Consider the following 13,123-nt stretch of genomic DNA (forward strand, 5'->3'; position numbering starts at 1 on the left):
GTCGAGTCGAGTCGATCGTCTGCTTCTCATCCTTCTACTCATCCTCCAGCCCTCAACGCTCTTCGCCCAGCATGGAAGCACTCATGGGAGGTATGGGCAGTCAAGCCAACTCGGCGGCCATCCAAGCGCAAAAGGCCGAAGAGAGACAGGCGGAGCAATTGCAGCCCTTCTACCTCGAGAACATCGTGCACAATCAGAGACAGATTGCAAAGTGAGTTCAGTGGGTAGGCTTGCCCCATCTCTCACCCTGCAGCCCCTCACTCACATCATCTTCCGCCGCCCCATCACCCTCTCTCTTCCAGTATCCGTTCCCTATCCCTTGCCCTCTCAGGCTCGCTCGCCGGGATCCTCGGGCTAGTCTCTCTCCCTGGCCTCGCCTTCTTCCTCTTCTCCTTGGTCACCACGAATGCCCTCATCCTCCTCCTCTGCTGCAACGGCCAACCGCACAAGTATCTCCTCAATCCTCCACCCCAATCTCCGCTTGGTCTCGTCTTCAGCATAGGCTCCAGCGTGGCCACAGCGGCAGCCATCGCCAGCCCGGGCATTGTGGCGTATGGAGCGGCGGCCGTGCTGGGTGGAGCGGCGAATACTGCCAATTCGGCGGGCAAGGTCAGGGTGCAGAAAGTCGTGGGTGGCAAGGAGGGGAAAGACGTCATTGAGGTAGTGTGGTATCTGTTCGAGGGGCTCAAGGGCGAGGTGTTGAGCTTTGTGCTTTGGTGGACTTTCTGGACTGCGATTGTGCATGGTGAGTGAGGCGCAAGGAGGCTCAGACACCATATTGCGCCCGCTGAGTGCTGAGAAGAGGGCTGATCACTGAACCGCGATGCTGTTCACCCTGCGGTCCCCACAGTCTACGAGTAACAGCTCGACCTTTCAGACCATCTAGGCTCACTTCCCCTGAGGGCCGCCATGTTGCTCACAAGGAAGGTAGATCTTGCATGCTGGCAAGCAATACATCGTGGCATTTGCACAGCTCAGCAACATTCGAGCACACGAATTGAGACATCGTATGCGCGCATGCGGTATGACACGACTAACAGAGGACAATACAGATCGACGAGACGCGGACGTATGCGGCACTGGGGCGAGAGACAAAGAGACATGAGACAGGACAAGGTGACAATGCGTGCCATGGCTGGCGAGAGGGTCCGTGCAAGGTATGCGGGTGTTACGCTGATTCCACGGCTCAAGCATCAAGCTCGGCCATCCTAGCGCTGTATCGTGCCTGCCTGCGTCCTTTCCTCGGGCTGATGACCGTCTCATCCTTGGGGTCCATGGGTGCATTGTACGCTGCATACCTTCGGCCGCTCTCCTCCTCCTGGTCCTCCTCATCCTCCTCGGGCGCGTCGACGAACTCCTCGCTGCGGGCGGTCGAGCTCCTCGACGGAACACGCTGCCTGCGGGACGCGGCGGCAGCCATTGCCTCGCTTTGCGCGATGTCGTCAGACTCAATACGACCGTGACCTTGACGGCGACGAGGAGAAGAAGCGCCGGCCGCTGCGGTGGTGGCGCTGGTGCTGTTCTCGGCCACAGGCGAGTCCATCTCCATCGAGGGAACGGACTTGCGCTGCTTGTTGTACGTCTTCAGCGCCGGTGCGGCAGCCGCAGGGGCGGCCGTGGCTGCTGCTGCTCCAGCGACGATGCGGTTCTTGTTGCTTGCACCGCCGCTGCCGTGACTGCCCTTGCTGGACCCGCCTTCGCTCCCCTTGGCCGTACTGCTCGCACGACTGGCTGAACGGCCCACGTTCTCATCGTCGTATGGCAGGCTCTTCTCGTTGTCACCGACGATGCTCGCGCGGTAGATGGAAGGAGCCTTCTTGCCGAAACGACCGGCGGTGTGAGACTTGTGCAGCTTCCTTCTCACGTAGGCCGTCCAGGCCATCAAAGTGGCGAAGGAGACGAGGGCCATTGCGGCAAGCTGGATCCAGATTCCCGGGCCGAAGCTGCTCTCCGAGATGGGCGAGCCGAACCATTCGACCATGCGGTCTGAGTTGAGGCGCATGCGTGCGGTACTGAAGAGGACCTGTCGTGACAAAGGTGGGGGGTTGAGAGGACGATCAGCAAGGGTGGACGACGACGACGTCAGTCAGAGGATCTGCTGCTGAGACTTACGATCTCGAAGACGAAGGCGAGAATGCTGGCCACGCCAGCGAGAGCGCAGAGCAAGGGCCAAAGCACGAAGTTGGTGCAGAGGTGGAGCCCCATAGCCACGACGCCAACGCCGGAGAGGGCGGTGCTGAGGGGTTGAATGGCGAGTGCCTTGGTCAGGCCAGGGATCAGGATCTGCTGGGCAATGTCGCCGTATTGCGAGTCCTCGTAGCCGCTGCAATGAGACGGTAGTGTCGAGGTCAGCGAAAAAGCCACGACAATCATTGACGCCACCGCCGGTCACGCGCCCACTCACAGGCTGTTACCCTGGCACGTCTCTCCATCATCATTTCCCCAGAAGCTCGAGTAGTACTGATTGGTGCACAGAGTCCAGAGACCAACCTTGATCTCCTGACCGAGATCACTCAGCGTGAAGGTGAGGAAATAAATGGACCGGATGTCTGGCAGGCCCACAGAGACGAGGATCTGTAGGATGAAGGCACAGAAGAGTGCCGCGGCCGCGATGAGGATGAGGAAGCCGGGGCCGATCTTGTGGCGCCAAGCGAGCATGATGGGTAGCGGTGATGAGGTGTTGTCAAGGGCGTGGTTGAAAGACGTTGATGACGATGGCGCTGATGGTGAGGATGAGGGAGGCAAAAGCGGGGCTCGAGCTCGTCTGACGAGAAGAGTTGCGGCCTTTGAATCTGGGAATGGCCCACGTCGAGCTTAAGGGTGGAAAAGGCGCTTCCGCGCGAGCAGGTATGCCGCTTGACAAGTTGCTGAAGTGGTAGCCTGAGACAAAAAGAAGCCTCGTAACGCTCTGCGCAGAGGTAAGAATGGATGGCAATGAGAGGACGAAGGGCGCGTGAAGGGCCTTGCTGAGAGGGAGGGACGGCGGTTGACCTTCACAAGCCTGCCTTGGCCTTGCCTTGGCCCTCTCTCTGCCTCGGCACACAAACCAATCAACGGCAACGGCGATGAGGCAGGCGCGGAGCGAGGCAGGTTGCCACTGTGCGTCGTCGCAAGTTGCATAGCGCGGATCGATTCGCCCCAGATGGGAGTCCGCCGTCCGAGCGAGCGTGAGCCAGGGAGGCCAGCGAGGGAAAAAGCAAAGCAAGGCATTTGGGCGCGTCGATGAAATGAGACGAGACGAGGGAGCGGGGCTCCATCACGAGAGCCTGGGCGTGAACGAGCGAGCGAGCAAAGCGGGCGGACGACCATTCGCCTCTTCATTTGCGGCAGTGGTCACCGCGAGGCCCGAGCGCACTGGCCCCATTTCGCCTGCCGAGCCGTGGTACGGCGATCAGACCCTCCCTCAGCACAGCCAACGGCGGCAGTGGTAGCTTAAGGGTGCTGCTCACCCACGTGGCTAAGTCCTGATGAGGTGATGACATCGCAGAGCGCGTATCACAGTGAGATCGTGAGTCGCGAAGATATCACAATCAGTCGCGACGTACAGAGGAACCTCAGTGTCAATTTGCTCATCGCACCACCTTGTCTATTACAAGGCTCACGTTCGCCTTGCTCCTCACTCCCTCACCGCTCGCTCGTTGTGAGGTGCTGTCCAGGAGTCGTTCCGCGGCGGCCGAGGGCGGGCCGGCCCTAAAGTCGAGATCGCTCAGCTCACTCAGCCAGGCTAGCCTTTCCTTCCGCCGCCGACTTTGCGAGCTGCGCTTTCTGTTGGGTCGAGGACGGACAGAGACACAACCACGCAGCATCTCGATCCATTTGCTACCACTAATTTCTGCGCTTCATCAACACGGGTAGACAGAACAGCAATGGCGTCTGCTTCAGCGTCATCTAGCAGGCAGATGCTTCAGGCTGCCAATGCGCTGACGAGGCGGACGGGCGTCGCCGCTTCATCCTCCTCGGCATCGTCGCTGTCGCTGTTGCACCTCCACGCACGTTCGATCGCTACGAAGGCGGTGCGATCGGCGACAGCGACGACTTTGCAGCCGTTGCGATCATCAGGCAGCACCGTCCTGCTCCAGTCATCATCAAGGGCAAGAACGCCTCGCTGGTCCACCCTCAACCTCGCCTCAAGACATGCCTCCTCTTCGTCGTCGTCATCATCATCGTCAAGCGGCGCGGGTGCGAGTTCTGGCTCGGGCGCAGATGGCTCAACGTATGACCATCCGCAAGGCCCCAACCCAACCTTCAGAGAACGCATGCGCTACCTTTGGAAGCGGTATGGCTGGTGGGCATTCGGAGTGTACAACCTCTGGTCGCTCGTCGACTTTTCCCTCACGTGGGCGGTAATTCACCTTTACGGCGCAGACCACATTCGCGACGTCGAGACACGGCTACGCAAGTACATTGGGCTGGAGAAGCGCGAGTCGACCGACGTCGAGGTGGCACAGTGGCCTTTGAACGGGCAGACGCCTGCTGTGCTGGGCGAAGGGGAGAAGAAGCACGAGAACAACGAAGCTGCCGCACACGTTGCGGCGGATAGGCTGACGAAGGGAGTGAGTGAGGAGGAGGCAACACAAGGAGTGCAAGCTGGCGCAAACAAGTCGAACGGTGCCGGTTCAAGCACGCTCTGGGCCGAGGCCGTGCTGGCGTATACCATTCACAAGACACTGTTGCTGCCGTTCCGAGTGATGGGCACGGGTGCGTTGACGCCGAGCTTTGTGGTGAGTATGACGTGGCGACGAGAGGGTCGTGACGTGGGACCGAAGCTGATGATCCTGCTCCTCCTCTCGTTGCGCGCACAGAATTGGATGGTTCGCCTGGGATGGGCAAAGCCGCTCCCACCACTCGCTGCGGCTGGTACAGCAGCTGCGGGAGGCGTTGCTTCTACGGCAGCCAAGCGCGGTGCTCAGGGTGGGGCGAGCGCCGCCGCAAAGAGCGCCAGCAAGCCGTGATCGAGCGTAGAGCTCAGAGAGAGAACAGTAAGGGCAGGGGAGGGGGCGCACGATGGAGGACGAGGATAGACGCGAGGCGAACAGAGAACGCAAAGTACGCGGTGAGGAGCAGCAGCCTGTTCCGAGAGCCACATCACCACTAGCAAGACAACACCGCTTTCATGCACGCAGTCGCGAGGGCTCGGCGTGACAGAAAAGATACCATTACAATATCGGGAAGGCGAGCCGGAGCTCTTTACAGTACCATAAATGCCGTAGCTCCCGCAGCGACCAGCGCCGCTGCCGCACCCACAAGCTTTCCTTGCCCGTGCTGATGTGCCTTCGTGGCCGCACTGGACGAGATCTTGAACGTGTTGTTATTCGGCCCTGAGCCACTGGACGTACTCAACGGCTTGAAGCCTGCCATCTGCGCCGTATCGCCGTCCTCCAACGTCGCGCAGTTGGGGATCGTACACCTCTCCTGACCGCTCACGTCGCTATTTAGGCGGAAGAAGCACGTGGTGGCCGTCGAATTTGTGCAACATGTCGAGGCTGAATAGTCTGTCCAACTCGCCGACTGGGCGGGGGAGAGGTTGTTGGACATGCTGCACCCGTTCGGCGGGTCTTGCGATGCGGACTCGGTGACATTGAAGGAGCCGCCCGAGGAGGAGGAGGAGCTGCTGGCGGTGCTCGAGGCTGAGGAGGCTGTAGAGGTGGCGTTGCTGGAGGCCTGACGTGCTTGTACGGCTAGGTGAGGCGGTCTGATGGGTAGTCGCAGGAATCAAGGGTCAGTTATGGTAGCTTGGGAGAATGTCGAGCGATGCTACTCACTGTGCATCCCTCTCGAGCACGACGTCATCCAGTGGCGACCGCACCGCGGCAGCGGAAGCCATCGCAGCCAGGGCGAGGCAAGTAGCGTAGAACGTCGTGAGGCGCATTATTGTCTAGTCGGCAATCGTGACGAAGATGATGGTAACGAGGATGTCACAAAATGTGGTGGCGAGGAAAGAGTGGACACAAGGCAAAGAAAGTTGTCTCCTCGTGCGGGGGAAGAATGCAAGAAGGCCACCAGGAATGTCAAACGCGGTTGCCGTCCCGCCAGCCGCCTGTCTTTTCTAGCCGCCCTCGACTTCATCTCGACCCGTCGACGGCTTTCAACCCTCTCTGTGGCCCCGCAATCGAATTCATTGTCTCATCATCCCACGATCCCCTTGCTTGCTCACCAGGGACGGTGAAGAAACTCTTGGCTCGGCCTGGCCATGGACCCCTTCGCTTTGCGAAAAGCAAAGCAAAGCAACACAATCGCCGTGCCGACCTGCCGGCGGGCAGATGAGGGGACGGCTCCTCGGCGCGGCGACTTGCGTGTGTGTCGTCTTCTCGTGCTCGATCGCGAGCGCGAATGGCTAGGCACGTCGCGTCTGATGCAGCGGGAGTGAGAGCGAGGGTTGACGTCGTGCGCCCAGGGTAGGCGGTGACGAGCGAGCTCGTAGCTACAATCGCTGGGTATGCGATAATGAGATGTGAGCATGGTATCATAGCATCGGGAACGACTATCGCAACTTCGTGACCTTGACGACTCTCGCGACCCTCGCTAGGCCATAGGCAGCCCACCGGCAACCTGAGCCAGCTCCTCCAACCCATCGACTACCACGTCCACATAAGCTGGCCTGCCTTCTTTCTCAGGCAAAGGGTCCCCCGTCTCTCTCCTCACAAACACTGTGCTCATCCCTCTCCTCTTCGCGCCCTCCAGAATACTCAATCTCGAGCTCACCAAGGCAGCCCGTCTGGCCCCTTGTCCCTTGGGATCATCAATCCCCAACACTTCCATCGCTCTCACCAGATACTGGTCCCCTTCCCCTTCATTGAGCACATCAGTTGCGAGCACAAAATCCCAGCTCAAATCGGCATACTTTGCCAGATTGACATTGAGCGCCATTCCTCCCCTCCCCTCGCGAGTGAGTGTCCCCACTTTGAATTGCCGTCGCAGCTCGAGTAGGCCTGAGTGCGAGTCTGGGTAAGGGTGGAGTTGATGCCAGATGAAGGACAGGTTGGTGAGGACGAAGTCGTCCCGCCAAGCTTCAGAGAGGTGTGGTGTGGATTCAATCAAGGACTCCAGGATGCTACGCGAAACTTGGTCTGTGTCGAGTTGGGGACTGCCAAAGGCGGGGAGATGGAGATGACCTCGTGAGCTTTGGTGCGAGAGCGCAGACCTTATCTCAACGGGCTCACTTTGCTTCGAGCTGCGTACGACGTTCATCGTGCCATCTTCTCGCGAACGCATTCCAGTCGTGATTAAGTAGCTGCGCTTGCACTTTGGCGTCTTCATGGGGAGCGCCCTTCATCGTTGACTTCAGCTCCGATGTGATGGTGCTCCTGACGTAGCAAGGGTCAGAGGTCAAGTCTTGACTACAAGCGGACACACGCACTCACTGCCAATCAACGACGGTGCCGCAGACCTCAAAGAAGAGGACATCGACGTGAGCGAGAGACATGATTGACAAGAAAGCGATCACGAGGCGAATCGACGGTGAACTTGAACACAGGCTGAATAGCGGTGGCCCAAGCGCGCACGACACGATGTGAAGGCGGACTGACAACTCTTCACTTCTTTCGATCCTTTCCACTCTAGTCGACAGATGATGACGCAGAGATGACACAGCTTCTTTGCCCTCGGATGGGCTCGTACATAGCAGGGCGAGTGCGCACAGGTCATCGCGCCTGGCTGCCATTGAGTCGCTCCAAGAGCACCCTAACGATCGTCAAGCCCTCGGGCTCAGCATCACGATACGCCCCCACCCCGATAGTCTTCCTAGCCGTCAAGCCATTCGCCGATGCTTCCTCCAACAATCCTGCTCCTAACCCGCGGGATGCCCAGTCTCTCTGGTCTTCTTGGATCAGTCAAGCCACCACTCACGGGTACGAGAGCATGCTCCTCGATGTCGACCCAGAGGAGCTGCACACCTCTTCTCCTCCAGCGCCAACAAAGGTCTTAGACCTCCTCGAGCGCGAAATGGTCACACAGCTTCGAAGCGCCTCAGCATTCCCTCCCATCCTCTTCGCTAGAGGCTGCGATAGTGTAGCTGCAGAGCAGTATGCTTCTTCTCACGGGCTGTCCGCCCTCTTCCTGCTAGACCCGGCAACTTCTTTCGCTGAGGCTCGAGGCAGTGGAGGACCCAAGGTGCTGCGAGGGGATGAGGAGGGGAAAGGATTCGAATTTGATTTCGAGCCTCGCTTTGCTTGCAGGGTGGCTTGGAGTCAGGCTCGCCTGCAGGCAGATGGTGAGGAGGCAAGGCTACACCGTATTGAGGAGGAGCTGATTGAGGAGGAAGAGCAGGAGGGCCGGATTGTCTGGGAGAATGCGGACAGACAGGGTCCCGAGGAGATGAGGGCCTGGCTGGAGGACGAGTGTGGATTGTGAGTGAGTGTGGGCGTGTTTGCTCAGGCATCAGCAGGATTGTCAGCTGACGTGACTCGCTCGCCCTCACAGGGGTCCACCTGTAGAGGAGCACCGGGATGACCGCGAGGCTAGCACCACTTCTGGCGCTGAAGATGGACATGAAGATGCGGACGAATCTTCCATCTGGGTCCACCCTTCAGGCTCCGGCTACCCCACCTGGTTCATCGAAGGCAGCTACCACTTCCACCCAACGGGCACGCACAAGTCCCATCCGCTCGTCCTCGACGAGACGCACCTTCGCGAGTCCTTCCGTCGTGGCGGCGGCAAGGGCGGTCAAGCCATCAACAAGAATCGCTCCCGTTGCGACTTACTGCACATACCCACGGGCACCATCGTCAGATGTCAGGAGACGAGGAGCCTGGAAAGAAATCGAGTCATCGCGAGACGGAGGATGAGTCTGATGCTTGATGAGGGGTTGAGGGGGCAGGAGAGCGTGAGAGGGAGAGAGGCAGAGGATGTGAGGAGACGGAAAAGAAATCGGGGCAAGAAGCAGAAGCAGAAGCAGAAGACAAGGGGGAAGGAAGAAGAGGAGGAGGAGGAGAACACGAAGGAGTCAGAGAACGAGGAGGTAGAGCTTGCAAGGCGGCATTGAGACGTCTATGAAATCCTATTGATACACGGTACCGCGGCGCCTCAATTTCTGGTCCGCTAGGGCGCTTCTCTGGAACCGTCTGCGTCGCTTGACTTGACTTCAAGCGTTCCCAGGCCCTTGACGAGGTCGTCAACATCCTTCCCGCCTCCCTTTCTCCCACTCTCGGGCTCCATGGACGACCCTGCGGAGGGTCTTAGTCTTTCCGCCTTGTCATCGTCCTTCAATGGCACGTCGAACCTCTTCGGGTCGCCATTGACAGCAGCCATAGTGCTGTGCGCCGCACGCGGAGACGAGGATGAGGCCGGCGCAGTCGTTGGCGGCGCTCGTCTCCTCGAATTGTCCGACGAGTCTGCGGCGCCTCTGCGCTGTTGCTGATGCCGCTCTTGTGATAGATCGGTGGGTCGCACAGTGATCGGATCTTGTGAAGAAGGGATGGAAGAGGTATGTCTGGCGTTTGCTGTGGTAGAGCTTGCATTGAAACCATTGCTACGCTTAGGCCGCTCGCCGCCTAGAGCTTGTGCGAGAGCTCGAGATGCGAGCCTTGACGAAGGCGGCTGGATTGCTGCTGACGAAGAGGATGCAGCAGACTCTGCCGATACCGATGAGCCGAGAGAAGGCCAATCTGTGCCATTCCTCTGCGGCGATGCAGTGGAGGAGCTCGTCGGCGGCGGTATTAAAGGCGAGACCGACGGGGATCCCTCTATACGCCTGCCATTGATCCCCGCCGCCGCAACTCCTGGTACGACTCTGCCAGCCGTACCCTTTCGCTCCTCCTCTTCATCCCTCTTCTGCAGCCTCGACGGCCTGAATCGCGCTACATCCTCATTAGGCGTGAAACCAGGCTTGACGCGCCTCTCCTTTCTTATCGACCCATCAGCTCGACGTGACTCAGGAATGACACGGCCTGGCCCTCCTGAAGGGTCCGAGACGATGCCTGAGGCGGTGAAGCTCGATTTAGGGGCCGGTGAGGAAGGTCCGGCTGACATGAAATGGATAGAGGCGTGGGTGTGCTTTGACGGATAAATGGAAGAGGAGCAAGAGGGAAGACGAGTGGCCATTCCTTGCATCGACTTTTGCCGGCAGTCCGTCGTCGGCCTTGAAGTCAAAGTTGCGCTCGGATCAGCCTTGACCTCCCGCCTTGGCATTGCATCTAGGCTTCGTTCCTTGCCTTGACTCCTCAAACTCCTCATCAGCTTTCGCAATGGCTCAACAACCGCCTGGAGCGCAGAACGAAGCGCAGCAACAGCCGCAGCAGCAGAATGGACAGTGCAGCAGCAGCAGTCGCAGCAGAGACCTCTCAGCCGCTCCGCCCTCATCAGCAGAAGTCGAACAGGCTATGAGCCACCTCGCTCAGCTGGCCTCCCTTCTCGATCCAAGAGGGCGTGCTTCATCTTCAACCTCAGCATCGTCATCCTCTCTCGCCCCGCAGACTGGCTTCCCAGGTCTCGTAGAGGTCCTGCCTCACCTTCTCTCCCCACTGGTGGACATCTCCCGCTCATCCGGCAGCGGCACGCAACCTCCACTCGCAGCCATGCCATCTTACGGTCCCCTCGTCATGCAAGTACGCAGCATCGTTGCCCAGCTCGTTGCTGCTATGGGTGCTGCCGCATCGTCAAGTAGTATCGATGGCTCTCAAGATTCAAGCTTGAAGGTGGCAGAGTGGGCGCATGCGATTCATCGCAGGCAAAGAGGTGGGAAGCGGGAGCGGCAAGGAGGAGGCGACGACGAGAACAAAGGCAAGAATGACGACAATGACAAGCCAACCGCCGCGCCAGCTGCGATGAGCAAGGAAGAGAAGCGCGAAGCTATACTGCGGGCGAGGAAGAGGAGGCGCCAGATGGAGGCAGGACAGCAATCGCAGCAAGGCACTGCAGAGGGCGCCGCCGAGTTAGGCGCCAATGCACCTACTGATGTTAATGGGCAAGCGCACGAGGCATCCCACGCACAAGCTCAGAGTCAAGGCAAGGAGCAGTCCTCTACACTCGATACCATCATGACAGGCGAAGGAGAGACGGCGAATTTGCAGCTTGCATCACCAATGCGTGCCGCCAATGCTGATCAGGAGAGAGCGACGAATGGGCAAGGCGAGACAACGGCAACCTCGGTGTGAGACGCTATCAAGCTGATGCTCCCTTGAGCCCTCAAAAGAGTCTTCTAGAGGACTTGATTTCCTCTTGCCGACGACATTGGGCACGTCTCAAACATCTTTCCTTCGGCCCGCAACCCGGCTCGTGACCATCGTCCGCGCTTACAGCAACGAGAAGGATCGAGGGTCAAGGGTTGCGCCGCAAAAGCAATGCAGGCAGCGTGGCATCATCTACCGTTGGCAGTGTGTACATAAGAGCGTCACCTTCGTCCCATGAAGTCTTCTGGCTCGACACCCATCACCAACTTCATCTCTTTCCCCACTCGACAGTGATGCTCCACAACCCCCGCCAGGAAAAGGTCTTGCCTATGATCCCATACTTTGCCTTCTGGAGCGTTTACTTCGCTCTCGCCCTTACCCTCTCCGTATGGACGGTCGTCGCCATTCCCACGGTGCGGAGGAGGTGAAGCGCACGCAGTACGACGAGGTTCAGCGGTGCTGACGCTCGACATCCCCAGCAACAGGCTCCCCTGGCCCATGGCCACGGCTCGACTGAAGCTGTAAGACTCCTGTCCAAGCGCATCACGGCCGAGCTCGACGTCAAGAGGAAGGACAATGTGAGCGAAATATATTTCCGCTGGGCTATACACCTCGATCGCGAGCTGACATGGCGCCTCGGATCTTCGACTGCAGTGCACCTACGATCCAGTTGGGACTGGATGCTTCAAGGAGCGAAACGGCCGCAACGCGGCTTTTGATACGGCTTGATGGAAATGTACGGCCGGGCATACTGAGAACGACGTCATTGCTGGCCTCAATGCAGAACAACTCATATGATGCGCTGCGATCAGGCCCCGTAGATCGCCCAATCGTCAGGGATTCGGCGCGATCTTCAGCACGACATCGAAGTGTGCGTGCCCCGGCGATCAGAAAGTGCGGCCCAAGCAGAAATTGCACTCTCAAGTCAAGATTGAAGGGCGTGACGCTGCTGCGGATGCTTGAGAAAGGTCATCTTGCTACAGAGACGACTATTAAAGCAGGCTACCCCTACACACTCGCACTGCCTTTCTTGCCTCCCTATCCCCTCCTCTCACTCACTCTGCGACTCACAATGGTGCCCTTCACGCGCTTTGCCTGGAGCATTGCCCCACAGCTCGGCCAGCCTCACATCGCTAGACGATCCATCACTCACGCGGTCCAGCTCACCCTCGTCCTTCTCGTCTCGATGGGCATCGCTCATCTCCTGACTACCGCCTCGATGGCTGCAGTCATACCGGTACGCGAATAAGGTGAACGTGGACGCCGTGCTGGCCTCGACCTGACGACGTTCTCTCCATCTGCTGAGGCGCACACAGACCTCTGCTATGAACGCTACCACAGCCTTCGAAGGACTCGATGCTCGCGGTAATGCCGCCAATGTGAGCTCACGATCGAGGAGCGCAACAATATCTTTGTGCGGGTATCGCGTGCTCGTGAGCGGAGCTAAGACACATGTCTCCCTCCGCATCTAGTGTCCGATCATCGCAGGCGGTATTACGAGCTGTGGTAGGCATGTCAACCATACGACCAGATCAGACTACCCTGGTGATCAACAGCCCCATTCTCACAAGGTGAGGATGAAGTGAGGGTGTACGACACAGGCGTCCCTGAAGCTGCACCCGAGCTGACGACGTTCCTGCCCCGCGCTTGGACTTCACTCAGACCTCTTGGGTAGACGCTATCCAAGCTTCGGAAGGTTCACTGCGTATGAAAGTCCTGCTTCACCCATACAGTAAGGCTTGCTCCGCCTCAATGCGCAACGAGTCCATCGAGCTTCAGCACCTTCCTCGCGTCAACGCGGAGCCAAGGCCCAACTCTGGCTCTGAGGAGGATCATGATGATGCAGGGGAAGGAGAGGGTAAGGGTTTGGCGCAGCTTGATGCGTCGCTGCACCTGGCCGGTAAGGGCAGAGTCCTTATCGAAACCTTTGATTCACAGTTGGATCGTGAGAAGTCAAAGTGATGAAGAAGGACGATTTTGTTCGTATGGCAGGCCATATGAGCGGGTCGAGTCACCTC

The 13,123-nt window shown here is 58.8% G+C and overlaps 9 protein-coding genes across 9 annotated transcripts; 5 read left to right on the forward strand and 4 right to left on the reverse strand.

Annotated features, from left to right (window-relative positions):
- Nucleotides 1-42: 42 nt before the first annotated feature.
- On the forward strand, nucleotides 43-1,175 carry BDZ90DRAFT_230770 (hypothetical protein; the record flags this gene model as incomplete). The annotated part of the gene is made up of 3 exons (XM_025505596.1): nucleotides 43-211; nucleotides 303-745; nucleotides 851-1,175. Coding segments are annotated over exons 1-2 (583 nt in total), but the record flags the coding sequence as incomplete, so codon positions are not given.
- Nucleotides 941-3,104, reverse strand: BDZ90DRAFT_230772 (hypothetical protein). Its single transcript, XM_025505597.1, has 3 exons — nucleotides 2,405-3,104; nucleotides 2,113-2,323; nucleotides 941-2,023 (listed from the first exon to the last, which is right to left on the reverse strand). Exons 1-3 carry the CDS (start codon nucleotides 2,656-2,658, stop codon nucleotides 1,187-1,189), a joined length of 1,302 nt encoding a protein of 433 aa, XP_025363374.1. The 5' UTR covers nucleotides 2,659-3,104; the 3' UTR covers nucleotides 941-1,186.
- A 490-nt stretch (nucleotides 3,105-3,594) lies between these two features.
- Nucleotides 3,595-5,324, forward strand: BDZ90DRAFT_130155 (hypothetical protein). Its single transcript, XM_025503370.1, has 2 exons — nucleotides 3,595-4,721; nucleotides 4,803-5,324. The coding sequence occupies exons 1-2, from the start codon at nucleotides 3,867-3,869 to the stop codon at nucleotides 4,950-4,952; spliced, it is 1,005 nt and encodes a 334-aa protein (XP_025363375.1). The 5' UTR covers nucleotides 3,595-3,866; the 3' UTR covers nucleotides 4,953-5,324.
- On the reverse strand, nucleotides 5,106-5,735 carry BDZ90DRAFT_230774 (hypothetical protein). Its single transcript, XM_025505598.1, has one exon. It carries the CDS (start codon nucleotides 5,533-5,535, stop codon nucleotides 5,188-5,190), a length of 348 nt encoding a protein of 115 aa, XP_025363376.1. The 5' UTR covers nucleotides 5,536-5,735; the 3' UTR covers nucleotides 5,106-5,187.
- A 787-nt stretch (nucleotides 5,736-6,522) lies between these two features.
- On the reverse strand, nucleotides 6,523-7,423 carry BDZ90DRAFT_258846 (hypothetical protein; the record flags this gene model as incomplete). The annotated part of the gene is made up of 3 exons (XM_025508111.1): nucleotides 6,523-7,084; nucleotides 7,161-7,304; nucleotides 7,362-7,423. 3 exons carry the CDS (start codon nucleotides 7,421-7,423, stop codon nucleotides 6,523-6,525), a joined length of 768 nt encoding a protein of 255 aa, XP_025363377.1.
- Nucleotides 7,424-7,546: 123 nt separating this feature from the next.
- BDZ90DRAFT_230775 (hypothetical protein) lies at nucleotides 7,547-8,558 on the forward strand. The gene is made up of 2 exons (XM_025505599.1): nucleotides 7,547-8,349; nucleotides 8,419-8,558. The coding sequence occupies exon 1, from the start codon at nucleotides 7,582-7,584 to the stop codon at nucleotides 8,347-8,349; it is 768 nt and encodes a 255-aa protein (XP_025363378.1). The 5' UTR covers nucleotides 7,547-7,581; the 3' UTR covers nucleotides 8,419-8,558.
- Nucleotides 8,559-9,036: 478 nt separating this feature from the next.
- Nucleotides 9,037-9,966, reverse strand: BDZ90DRAFT_258848 (hypothetical protein; the record flags this gene model as incomplete). The annotated part of the gene is made up of 1 exon (XM_025508112.1): nucleotides 9,037-9,966. The coding sequence occupies one exon, from the start codon at nucleotides 9,964-9,966 to the stop codon at nucleotides 9,037-9,039; it is 930 nt and encodes a 309-aa protein (XP_025363379.1).
- Nucleotides 9,967-10,065: 99 nt separating this feature from the next.
- BDZ90DRAFT_230777 (hypothetical protein) lies at nucleotides 10,066-11,518 on the forward strand. The gene has a single exon (XM_025505600.1). The coding sequence runs from the start codon at nucleotides 10,182-10,184 to the stop codon at nucleotides 11,088-11,090; it is 909 nt and encodes a 302-aa protein (XP_025363380.1). The 5' UTR covers nucleotides 10,066-10,181; the 3' UTR covers nucleotides 11,091-11,518.
- Nucleotides 11,519-12,177: 659 nt separating this feature from the next.
- BDZ90DRAFT_258850 (hypothetical protein) lies at nucleotides 12,178-13,067 on the forward strand (the record flags this gene model as incomplete). The annotated part of the gene is made up of 4 exons (XM_025508113.1): nucleotides 12,178-12,342; nucleotides 12,422-12,484; nucleotides 12,578-12,676; nucleotides 12,768-13,067. 4 exons carry the CDS (start codon nucleotides 12,178-12,180, stop codon nucleotides 13,065-13,067), a joined length of 627 nt encoding a protein of 208 aa, XP_025363381.1.
- Between the last annotated feature and the right edge of the window lie 56 nt (nucleotides 13,068-13,123).

This window comes from Jaminaea rosea (genome assembly GCF_003144245.1).
Source record: "Jaminaea rosea strain MCA 5214 unplaced genomic scaffold BDZ90scaffold_3, whole genome shotgun sequence".
Classification (NCBI taxonomy): Eukaryota; Fungi; Basidiomycota; class Exobasidiomycetes; order Microstromatales; genus Jaminaea; species Jaminaea rosea.

Bases quoted from the DNA above. Each gene is read 5' to 3' on its own strand.
- BDZ90DRAFT_230775 (XM_025505599.1), top strand. From the start codon at position 7,582: ATGACACAGCTTCTTTGCCCTCGGATGGGCTCGTACATAGCAGGGCGA.
- BDZ90DRAFT_230777 (XM_025505600.1), top strand. From the start codon at position 10,182: ATGGCTCAACAACCGCCTGGAGCGCAGAACGAAGCGCAGCAACAGCCG.
- BDZ90DRAFT_230772 (XM_025505597.1), bottom strand. From the start codon at position 2,658: ATGCTCGCTTGGCGCCACAAGATCGGCCCCGGCTTCCTCATCCTCATC. The intron at 2,324-2,404 runs GTGAGTGGGCGC...GTCTCATTGCAG, and splicing joins ACGTGCCAGGGTAACAGCCT to CGGCTACGAGGACTCGCAAT. The intron at 2,024-2,112 runs GTAAGTCTCAGC...TTGTCACGACAG, and splicing joins TCGCCTTCGTCTTCGAGATC to GTCCTCTTCAGTACCGCACG.
- BDZ90DRAFT_230774 (XM_025505598.1), bottom strand. From the start codon at position 5,535: ATGTCCAACAACCTCTCCCCCGCCCAGTCGGCGAGTTGGACAGACTAT.
- BDZ90DRAFT_130155 (XM_025503370.1), top strand. From the start codon at position 3,867: ATGGCGTCTGCTTCAGCGTCATCTAGCAGGCAGATGCTTCAGGCTGCC. The intron at 4,722-4,802 runs GTGAGTATGACG...TTGCGCGCACAG, and splicing joins CGTTGACGCCGAGCTTTGTG to AATTGGATGGTTCGCCTGGG.